Source organism: Barbatula barbatula, assembly GCF_947034865.1.
Source record: "Barbatula barbatula genome assembly, chromosome: 11".
Lineage (NCBI taxonomy): Eukaryota > Metazoa > Chordata > Actinopteri > Cypriniformes > Nemacheilidae > Barbatula > Barbatula barbatula.
In genome coordinates this window covers 16,824,022-16,836,531 of record NC_136774.1, presented here as the reverse complement: position 1 = coordinate 16,836,531, position 12,510 = coordinate 16,824,022, and the positions used below count along the sequence as shown (strand labels likewise).

Genomic DNA, 12,510 nt, shown 5'->3' with positions numbered 1-12,510 from the left:
AATGGACCTACACACCCACACAGACCCAGAAAGACTTATGACATTCATTAACATGGCATCTCAGTTAACTGTTTTATTGGGTTTGGAAAGCTCATTGTCAGTGTCACAAACTTTGACTACACGCAGACATTGTTCTTGAACAAAGACACCTGGGGTTTGACGCTTACAGTCACACTTAGTTCTAATTACAATCCTGACCATTAAATGGATAGTTCACATAAAACTTGAAAATTTTGCCATTTACTCCCCCCGGATGCTTTTCTTTGTTCCATAAAGCACAAAAGTTTTTTAATAATGTATTTCCCGGTCATATCCATGCTATTTCAATAAACGAGGACTGGAGCTTCAAAGTTTCGGAAAAAAAGCATTAAAATGCAACCCAAAAGAATCTTAAAAATATTCCATACGAAATATGTGCTATATTTTCTGAGGCAAAAAAGGTTTTTGTTAAGAACGGATTATATTTCTGCTTGGTTTTCTATTGTGACGGTAGTTTATTGATGATCAGGCTAAGATATTATGAAATGCGGCAATCCATAACTTTTGATTTTGCTCATCTCATCCCTGTTTGAAAGAAAATTGCAGGTTACTTTACGTGGGTTGGAATTAAAAGTGTATCCTTGGACCACGAAACTATGGAGGACCCGGAGTGCCGATTAGAAATAAAATGAAGAATCAATTGATCAATTTAAAATAAAAACATACAAATTTAAACAAATAAATAACTTTTAATTAAGAAATTAATAGACTTGGGTGATAAATAAATAAATAAAATGGTTTATTTAATTTGTGTTTTAAAATGTAGTTTAATTGAACAATAAAATGTAAAAAAATTTTTTTAAATGTATACATTTTCTTTCTCTATTCGCCAACTGCTTTTCTTTGTCGTTTTCCCTAATGCTTTTCTTTATCCATTTGTTAATCGAGTCAAAAATTGCCATTGCACAGTACACACGTGGGGGCAACCACCAGCTTTCGGCTCAGTTTTAGGATACACCCTTCTACCATATGTCATACGAAGTAGATGTAAGATTAAATTTTATTGGAAAGGAAGAAAGACCTACCGCCATTAAAGCAGTAACTTTATACCGTGCACGCCATAACAACATGACATGGCAGAAGTAAATTCGGACACTGCATATATGTGAACAAAACAAACATACAGACAAAAACACAAATGAAAGCGTGGCTGCACACCGAACGAGACCAGTAGCACGGGTATATATGTAGCAATGGCCAACAATACATTGTATGGGTCAAAATTATCTATATTTCTATAAGTCAAAAATCACTAGGATATTAGCAGTAATATTAATATAGTAAAGATCATGTCCCATGAAGATATTTTGTACATTTCTTAGCACAAATATATCAATATTTGGATGCAACAAAATCGCGAACAACACACTTACAAACTTCGCTCGCTGCTGCACACTGTTTAGGAATTACTCACTCGAGTTTGGTCTCTATATTTCAGCTTTCAAGTTCATCTACTCTCCGGCATTACAGTGGTAAGTCAAAACTTACTTCTCAGCAACAGCCTGCTACAAAGCCTCTGATGGACTTTAAGGGCGATTTTTTGCACCCTCAGATTACAGATTTTCAAATAGTTATATCTCGACCAGATATTGTCCTATAGTAACAAACCATACATTAATGGAAAAACTTGACCCTTATTACTGGTTTTGTGGTCCAGGGTCACAAACGAGGTCAAACTGATGTTAACCGCAAAAGTCAGGTTATCTGGTTATGGAAAATCAATATAACTAAAGAGGTCATGTTATAAACTAGGAAGCCTGATGGACGGAGTTATTAGGAATTAAATGATGTTGGGTAATGATGACAAAATGATTTTTAGTGGGTAAACTTCTCCTTCAATGAATGAACATCAATAACTATTAAGCACAGGGCAGCGAGAGCAATTGCGTAAAATTAAACTATGCATTAAAAAAATCTTATAATGCACTTAAAACACTAACTGAGAACCTTTTAAGTTTCCAAAAAACAATGTTACTTAAGAAATTCTTGAAATAAATCCTAATTTTAGGAAGAACACAGCTCCGCCACATTAACTTGATAAATGAGCTTTTAAAACTCACATAGCGCTAAAAGAAAAAGAACAGTACATCTGTGGCAATTTAGAAGGAGCAGAAGTTTTAAGCTAAAAAAAGGTTTGCTGGCCCTGCTTTTACTGTTCGTGCAACTTTAGAATGCAATTGTTACAGTTGTTCACCAAATTATGCATATATATTTCATGCACTGTTTTCTGTTACAACATTATAGCCTTTACAGTCTGATGCTGAAACTTAAATACACAAGCAGGAAAAAAATACATAAAATACAAATATAAACAATCACTTTTCCATATCAATTTCACATACAAAAAATGATCTGAAAATGATGATGAAGAATAAAGTTATTAAAGTGTTCAAATGAGTCTGGCGTTTGCTTCAAACATTGTTACTACAACATAAACCGAAGGTGTTGAAATTCCAAACTCAGGATTCATGTCAAACACTCATCTGCAGACTGGTGTCTAATCATTTGCATCATCCTTCCACGGGTTTCGCACGATCGCACTTGCGCCCAATACCGTCATCGCAGCAGCGTCGGGTTGCGTATGCGCAGGAAAAGTTTTTAGTGAGAACGTCTCTATAATTACACCCAATTTCTCTCTCTTATAAAGGACAGAGTGTGATGCTCCACTCTCATAGACACCTAATTTCTCTCATTGGGTAATTATAGACCTCTCTCTCTCGTGGTGCATAACAGTGTTTGTGACTAGCTCTGAGAGATCTCACATGGCAGTGACTCTGCGGTGGTGTGGCTCTTTTAAAAATGTACTTAAACACACAAAAAACACTACTTGTTGTTTTTTACAGTGAGACGTGCATTACGGAGTTTTAAGTTCAGTTGTCCTTCAAGCATAGTTAAACAAAACCAGTTTAATTAAAATCAAAAGGCCTTTGTTGTTAAATTTTAGAGCTGTTTTTAAATTACTTTCTGGAAAGAAAAGGTGTGAAAATCTATATTTGATAAGGATCCTGTTAAATAAGAGATGGAGACGATAAAAAGGAACAAGGTGAGGACATCTCTGCCGGGTAAGCACCAGGGAAAAGAATCAGTGTGGGGTCGAGAGCTAAAGTCACTAGAAAAGACAGATGGGGCATTTGGCTCTGGGACAACATGGGGGGATTCTGGAATAGTCGTAAGGAACAGATCACCCGAAAATTCTGTTATCTGTCCTCACCCCATATGACTCATATTTTCATTCAACACGACAAAAGATGTTAAACATGTAATCTGTGAGCAGGTTAGCTGTCAAGATCAGGAAAAAGCTAATAGAAATCTTGACCCTAGCCTGTTTATACATATTGTGATATATTGAAGCTTGTTGAACAATGTTGGTAACTGAATAACAGCAGTACCCATTCATTTCTATTGTATGGACACAAATTCAATGCAAGCAAATTGGTCATACAGGTTTGAAATGACTAGACGGCGAGTACATTCCTTTAATGCAGTAAGATTGTAAAGATGAGATTTTAGATACGTATGGACCATTTTTATGGTGCTTTTATTCACTTTGGGTGATTTCTTTAACCTTGTAGACACAGGGAAAACCTAAAGTTTTAAGATTATCAGACATGAAGATTCAGGATACCTGGGTAAAATAAAAAATAAGATTTAATGTACCATGATGTTAATGGCAGTTTGATCAAATTCCTCAGATTTAATGTAAATTAGAGAGCTGCAGATGGGCCAAGCACTCACTTGAATTTTTCCTTCGAGGTCGATCTGAATCTGCCGCCTGCGCCTGTTCCGTGGGCCCCGGCCGTTCCGCTCCCAATGGCCTCATTCTCAAGCACCAACACCTGAGGCTTCTCCACCCAACCCCAGCCATTATGGACCCCAACCAGCAGCCTGCGTTCCTGCACCACAACCGAGCGCCCTTCCGCACCCCTGTTCTGATCACACATACACACGTGATGAGAATTTAAAAGCTGTTCTGATCAACAGACATTTACACGGGATTATGAGAACATGTATTTAAACACACACACACTAACACACAGATAGACAAACACGTGAGAAGAATTTCATGTGTGCTCTGCCAGAGGGGGTGCTGTGTTTGGCAGGCCTTGTTAACGTTTAATCCTCAGAGGAGATATGGGGAAGGAACATGTGGATTGTGTTTGAAAGCCGTACAGTTCCGACTCCTCTGTGGGGGGAAGTGAGAGGGGCATGTAAGCTCTATTGATCCTTTCTCTCCCTGGATTGAATCTGAATGGTGTTTCTCTGGTAAGTGGCGAGTGGAACACTCGGAGGAAAAAGGATACAGAAAACGGAAAGGACTGATTTACTGAAGTGACTTATACTGGAAACCATAGAACGTCTCGATGGGCATATTGAGATATGTTTTTTATTTTCACAGTTTTTACTAGTTTTTCCAAGCAGCAACGTGCGTCAACCAGGCAGAACGTGATAAAGTGATGTGCACTAAGCCGTTTTGTTTGGCGCCTTGCATTCTATTTTTGTCACGTTGTGCTTGATATCTCTGCCTGCGGTAAAATTTCACTGATCCAAAAATCTCACTCTACATTACTCCATTTTAAAATCAGATATGTTCTGGCTGTTGTTTTGTGCAGTGTTTTCTCCCTTTAAACTGTAAAGGACTGGATGAGTACGATCAATACAATTAGAAATGAAACAAGGCGCAGAAAACAAAAATCAAACAAATAGCAGCAATAAAACAAGATGCTGCATTGACTGTCGTTGGGACGCGAATTAGTTAAAGGTCCAGTGCAAGAAATTTAGCGGCATCTACCCTCATATCGTCTCTACAAAATATCTACTAAACCATCTGTCATTTACTGTGTGTGAAAACGCTTGAAACCCACAGCCATGTTATAACAACCATCAACGACTACGTTAATCGGGTACGAGTCTAAAATACACACAAAAAAAATTAAATTTACAGCAAACACAATTCAATACAAAACATGTCTAACCTTGTGGCAGTGCCGTTTATTACATAAGTAGCGGCGAGGTTGAAGCAGTGTAAAATCTGTGACATCCAAATGAAAACACAGGTAATCCAAAAAGACGTGCGGGTATTTAGCGCAACGAACTGCGACTGCACAACACTGGCACATGGAGTAAATCTCTTTACTATGCACAGATAACATAAAAATATTATTCATCTTGCATTATTTATACATCTGACTACGGCAGATGAGATTGTTATGTGACTGTTGAAATAAAAAATTATAATCATCAATTTATTGCCATATGTCGACTCACTACTACCACTTACCTTATCATACACTTTATTATTAAACACCTGTAAGGCATTTTTAAATAGTTTCTTCATTTTGTTGAAAATAAATGCCTGCATGATTTAATATGTGATGTAATTTTGTCTACATTTTCACAAGTCATGCATCTTACTCTCGTAACCATTGAAGCTGTTGGTGAATGAGCGTCCTTTTTACACTCTAAAATATACATGCTTTCTGATATTTTGATAATCTTAAATGAGCATCATTTTATTCACACTTTGTTTCCATTGTTTTGTCTGAATGCGAGGGTATGGCAACTGCCATACTGTGCCATGCGCAAACGCCGTCCTTGCTCCTCAGGTTTGACTTTGTTGAAAATGGCCACGATACATCTAGAAATGCTGATTTGAAATGAAAATTTGTAATGATCTCTTACTCTGTTCTCCGTCTGTATGTGCGAAAGAAAACATTTTGTCATGCTAGTTAGAAAAGATAGTTTTAATATCTTCATCACTGCCAAGAAAAGGTCCGACAGCTGTAGCACAAGTTGTCAGTGTCCACAGATAACACAACAAAGCATCATGGCTATCCGTTACCCCGATCTCAGGAAACTGTCAGCAGATGCTAAATATCGGGGGGGTGTAACTCAGAGTCTACCTCTTTAGCCAGCAGCTGTCTCTGTTAGTCAGTGTCCAGACATGTTTACAATAACACATCAATTAAACCCAAGCCCGCTGCCATTTTCTGAAGACTACCGGCAGACACCTGCCGTTTGGAAGATGCATCAGTTGCGAAGCGACGTGGCAGGAGCAGTCAGATGTTATCAATTGCAGCATTATAGAGGATCTGAAAAAGAAAGTACCAGACTAACAGCTCTTCTCTCCTGCTTCTCCTCAGGTTGAGAGTCACATCTATCTGCGCTGGCCTCCCACTCACCGCTCCTTCAATTCGCATATCAATTGTGCTGGGGGTTTTATATGCAGGCCCAAAAGAGGCGGTCTGTGTGCATCCCACTTTATACCGTGAATCATCCAGCTACTACAGCCACCACGAGAGCACCTCTAAATCCTTCCGTTTAAGTGGACGTAATGCAGTTTTGTGCCGAGTTGGGCTTAATAGGTCAGATCTGTGCGTTTTTATGAGCGTGATGGTTTCTTGGTGTGCCATATATGTGTCCGAGCACTTGAGGGGTATTTTAATTGAGTGCCTTTTTAACTAAAGGCCTTCCTGTCACACTTTTTTATTAAAGCTATAACATGTAAACCGAATCAAACACACCGCCGCATCAATAACCCCAGTGGTTATGGCCCTGAAACCTTCATTTTGGTGTCAAATCACCTTTAGGTGACATGACAAAACTCAAGCGGTTTTCAAGGTCCAATTAACTGAAGAGTATTGTGAAACATTGCGGTGTAACAAGCAGAGGAAGACCATGTGTTGTGTAGAGGAAACAGTGCTCTACAGAGACTGTGTATTCAGCAATTATTTATTTCATGCCTGTTTTCCTGAACAAAAGCGGTTTCAGTCGAGGGAGATAATTAAGCAATTAAATCATGTAGTGATGTGCCTGTTGTCAGCAAATACCTGTAACACAAAGCTCTCAGGTGACACGGCCCTGTGGTGAATTTGAGTGTTACTGTGAACGATCCTTCACAGACTCTGCAGACAGACAACATGTAATGTGGGATTTACAGCAACTGTTCCAATTTACAGAGCACACAGATTATACTCCAGGTCAGAAGATCTCATGGAATCTATCACTGTGTCTCCATATAGCTTTAAGGTTTCAACCACGGGGGCATATACTATATTTTTCCATTAATCATTATTATTAGTGACCCTTTATGTTTGTCACTGGGTTCTGCAAATATTTAACCAATTTCAACTTTGGCAACACCGTATTTAATCATTTAAAAAGTATATGCCCGGTTTCACAGACCTTGGACAGAAGGCTTAAGGCTAGTTCCGAAATTAAAATCAATGTTTGTGCCGTCTTAACTGAAAATATCTTGCCCTTACATATCTTAAAATGTTGAAACCAAGGCAGAGTCCTGGAAAACCCTTGTCTGTGAGATCAAAGTCCGTTCAGGGAAGTCGTGTCATTCGGCTGCCATATTTGCAACGCGCCTCCGGGCAGATATTACGTCATTCATGGAAGAGTGAATGGGTTGTACAGATATTTCTACAATCACAGGCTAAAACCCTGATTAAACAACATATTGGAGAACAACATTTAAACTGACGTAAACTGTACCATAACGTTTGTTTCCTATGATCAAATTGCGCTTAAAAAACATTATTTTTGATATTGCTTTGGATACTGTGCATGCGAGAAGCATTAATATGTTTGGTGAGACTCAGACAAGGCCATAGTTTTTTTCAATTTCTGAATCTGGACTTGGATTCAAAAGGACAGCAATGATATATGAAACATGCTTTAAAAATAGAACTGTTAAATTGTTTAAATTACATTTAAAGCGATTTATTAAAATTTACATTCATAATTTCCCCAAACAAAATGAAATTATCAAGAAACAGCGAAACTAACCAACCTGTGGTAAACATTTATTATGGTTGTGGGCACCGGATCCTCCTCAAAATTATAGTATACCACTATGTTTTGACCTTATAGGAAACTTGTTACAAGTTTATACAAAAAAATAAAATAAAAGTGCAACAAACGGTTCTGCACAGTAATGCCATAAAAAAACCCATTTTGGGTTCCCCAAAGACCCATTGAGTCAAAGATTTTTAAAGAACAGTTTCTTTCTTACCTTTTCATAATCTAAAAAAACCTTTTCCACATCAAAATGGTTCTTTTATAGGATCTTCTGTAGCACTGTTATTTTGTTAGTTATACTTGTGAGGACCAAACAAAAAAAAGTGAAACATGAGACTCTTTGGACATTTACGGTGGTCCTCACTAGACAATAAAAAATTTATATGCCTGGTTTGAAAACACCAAAGTTCTATAAAATGTAATTAATATAGTGAAACAAAACTATGTGTGTTAATGCAATTTACCCCCACAAAACAAAAGAAACGATATACATACATCTGTCAAAAGCAGCGTGCGCTGCGGCTCACTGCAGCATGTCAACAATATAATGATGTATAATTAGCACAATATGCTTTGACGTTTAACCCAACACTTCAACTCTCTTCACTTAAAACACAAGCAAGCAGACATAAGTACAGAGTATACTGCACTCAAAGTGATATATTGACAGAAAGCACTGAAATAGATGGGACACTCAGGGAAGGATAAAAGAATGGAGTTAAGTATGGAAAACAAGCCTGTCTGTGACATATCTTATCACATCGGCAACGAAAAATATCTTATTTCGGTTTCAAACGCCTTCCCTGTTTTTCCACTCTCTCCTTCTCATCTGCGCTCTGTGCTGTCACAGATTTCACTTCCTGGGCCCCAAATATGAATATTTTAGAGCTAAGAAGCTTAAAGGGAACAATGAAATGGCCTGAAGTTAAATCATACCCCATTTCCAGCATCACAGAGCAGAGAGAGCGAGGGAGAGAAACAGAAGGAGAGAGAGGTGAAGTGATGAACGCAGCGCCGTGTATCTCACAGTAATGACAAAGCTCATCCTCTATCAACAGCCTCCGTTTCTCATCTGTGAAATATCTGGACTCTGGGGGTCACGCATCGTCTGGCCCGGCGGCCGCAACAACAGGCCCTCTGACAGATGAGGCCGCTGCCAGGGCGACAAGGATAAAGAATATTACAGAGTATTGAACAAATGCAGAAAACAGATGAGAGGCTTATATGGAACTGGCAAAAGTTTATTCTAGCGAACAAACTGAGACTCCGTGTCAAAGAAATAAAAAACCTATAATGGCTGTTTTTATTTTGGATCTGTTTGTGCGGTTGTCTCGCACATTTCTGTATGGAAGATTGAGTTTGAAAGAGCTGGCTAAGTCCCTTCGCTCCATGAGTTCTGTATTTAGTTCTCCATTTATTATTTGGATTTTCGTTTGCAGGGAATAGACGCGCTCCCATTGGCATCACAAGCAGCGAAATCAGCCTCGAACCGAAATGGCTTTGATGTTTCTGACGGTGGAATCAGAACAGAGGGCTTAAAAATAGAAACAGTCCTGTTTGAACCGTCATAAAAGACTTCAATTCTTTCAAAAGAGCATCACTTTATTTAACTCCTGCATGTGTGGCTTGGATCACAATGTCATGCCTTAAAATGACAACAGAGTCTCCTCTTATTTCACCCCAGTCTGGATACCGTCACTCTTTTAAACAAACACTGCAGAAACCGCAGTTCAAATAAAGACAAGGAGCAATTTCACTTTGTTCGTTTTGCTGACAGTTAATCGTCAGCATTGTCAAACTCCTAAGAATACATTTTTTCTATAGCAAAAGCTACGGAAAATGAATAAAAATGCGAGCTGGCAAATTTATTTTATAAAAACGGCGATGTGTTGAACAGTCTGGTTCAGGCGAGTGATTGGAAAGGTCATTCAAACCAAATGCAGGAATAATGCCTGCAAGCCGAGACAAGCCTGGAGGGGTGGGGGTCATCGTCCTATTCAGACGAAAAGAATTGAAGAGGGTTCTCTTTTTTTGAAAAATAAAATTGGTTTTTGAAGGTTATTTTTGTAGCGAACAGTTGAAATGAATGGAGGGTGTCACTTACTTCAGCAGGGCATACACAAACATAAACTTAACTGCAAGATGAGAAGATATACTTTTTCATTTAAAAGCATGTTGACCGATTAGTGAAAGAAAATGGGTTATGTTTCGTCCATCGACAGGTGACGACTTCATTCATATAAAACTGAATGCTAAGCAAAATTTGTAATAGGGCTGTCAAAAATGTATTGTGACTCATCGTATGCAAATTAAAGGTTATATTTACATTATATATATATATTAATTATATTATATTAATATAATGATATTAATAATTATGTATATAAATAGACAGATAATTTTAAGAAAATCTTAATTTTAATATTTATACGTCATATACATTATGTATATATACAAAAGTGTATATGGGCCATGCTACAGAATTTGTGCAACATGAAGATTCTTATATTATCTATTGAAACCCACAATATAATTTATAATATCAGTTACTTAATATTCAGTATATACTGTAAAATCATAATTGATTGGGTACTTTCAATTGGGAGATGGGTGTCCCGAACCCAACCCCCTAAATTTCAATTCATGAAGATTATTATTATTGTTGTTTCTAAAAAAAATGAAAAAAAATGTAAAGTTAAAAAGATATTTTATAGTATACTTAATAAAAATGTTCATCCACATTTTCAAGTCACTATTGAAACACAGTATGTTTTAGTCCATTTGCTGAGACTGATTTAAGCCACGTTATACCATAAAATTTTGTTTTTATGTGTGTACATCTGTTCAGAACTGTGCTTGCCAACCATGTGCTGATTAGCATCTATGAGCTAGGCTCAAAACTATTCAAAAATGTTCACTACCGAAACAGTCACGACCAAATGCATCTCTGACAAAAATTGTCAGTGAGAAAAGTAACCAATAATCCTTTATTTGTGGAAATAAACAAAACTTTACAGTTATGCAAACAATTGGTTTTAGTAGTGATACGTGTGTCTGTCACAACTGAAACATGGGATCTATTGTCAAAAATAAAGTATATTAATTTATCAACTAAGATGTTATGATAGTGTTTGGTCTAATATATAAACTAATGAATCCTTAAATTTGATCTCACTATTATCAATGTTATGCCTTTAAAAAATAAAGATTTGATTAAAAAAAACAAATCTCAAAAATTACACTTGAAATATTGTTACAATTGTAACTGTTATTAATTTAAATGTATTTAAAATATATATATTTAAAAAGTAGATTTAAACTTAATATGTAAATATTATCCCTTTTATTTAATTATATATCATTGTTCTTCGGTTGTGACATAATTTTGGGAGAGGAAGAATATTCCAAAACTTTCTGAAAATACAATATGAAAATGATCTGCACAATTAATAGAAATGTGTACCTTTGATATTATACAGTTTGCATTCATGAAATAATCTGAGGAAAAAACTCAAACTCCGATATTGCACCAATTCTGTAGCATGGCCCATTTACACATGTAAATATTTCTTAAATATAGAAGTGTGTGTGTGTGTGTGCGTGTGCGTGTGCGTGTGCGTGTAAATAACAAATGTACATAGTACATGCACATTTTGTAAACAAAAACTTTCATTTTGCACGGGATTAGTTGCGATTAATCCTTTGACAGCCCTAGTTCATTCTTAAATTCAGTGATATATTTAAGTATTCAAATAAATAAAATGTCAAAAAATGAATTGTATTGCATGCAAAATGCAAAACAAATGATATAATCAAAATAGATCAAGGTGGATATCTCATGACATTTATCTAAAAAAAACACGGCATACAAATGGATCGATAATCAATTACATTACTGCACCAGCAAACTTTAATTGAACTAAACTCATGGAGTTGTGCAATTTACATAACCCACACAAAAGAGTTCTTTGGTCAGCAAGTCCTCAGTTCCGTGAGAATAATAAAAAGGGTCTGACTAAGCCATTGAATTTTCCGAGACGACAATGTGGTCGGAACAACTCAAGGGTAAGTGACAGAACAAAGCCAAACTTTCTGGTTTTAATTTGAATCTGTACCACAGCCAACCCACATAATAGACATTTAATGACTTTATATAATTCGCAATAAAATGTATCGAGATTTATTGACAAATGGCTTGTGCCTGGAGAAACAGGGAAATTATTTCAAGTACAACTAGCGACATAACTAATAGGATGCGTGATGGCCCACAGAACAAAGAGACCATCACGATTAACCCTTCAAGGTAAGTAATTATTTTCTCTTAGAATTAAACACAAAGTGCATTTATCATCCACTAGGCAAAATCAGACCACTTAGAAAAGTAACATCACACATAAATCACAGATGTGATGTTCACGGTACATATCCAAACAGTGTGGAGCGATTGTCATTTTAATACCTAAATTCTCTTCCTATTAGAATAGAATCAAAAACAGAAATTACATTTTATGTTACATTGGAGAAAAATCACAACTTTGTGTTTTAGAAACCGCATGAGAGAAACGGGGCTATGCGATCACATAACATCAAAACAGTTGGGATTAAGCATTCGGCCGATAAAATAGGAATGAGTCAAGTTTTACGTTACATACCAACCAGAATTCGCTC

General features: G+C 36.7%; 1 protein-coding gene across 1 annotated transcript in view; it reads right to left on the bottom strand.

Moving 5' to 3' along the window:
- Nucleotides 1-12,510, bottom strand: part of nphp4 (nephronophthisis 4) — a gene marked incomplete at its 5' end in the record, with an annotated part of 102,870 nt that overhangs the window by 59,329 nt on the left and 31,031 nt on the right. Inside the window, one exon of the mRNA XM_079468138.1 lies at nt 3,775-3,968. Within this exon, the coding sequence (XP_079324264.1) occupies nt 3,775-3,968 (194 nt within the window). The remainder of the gene's footprint in view (nt 1-3,774; nt 3,969-12,510) is intronic.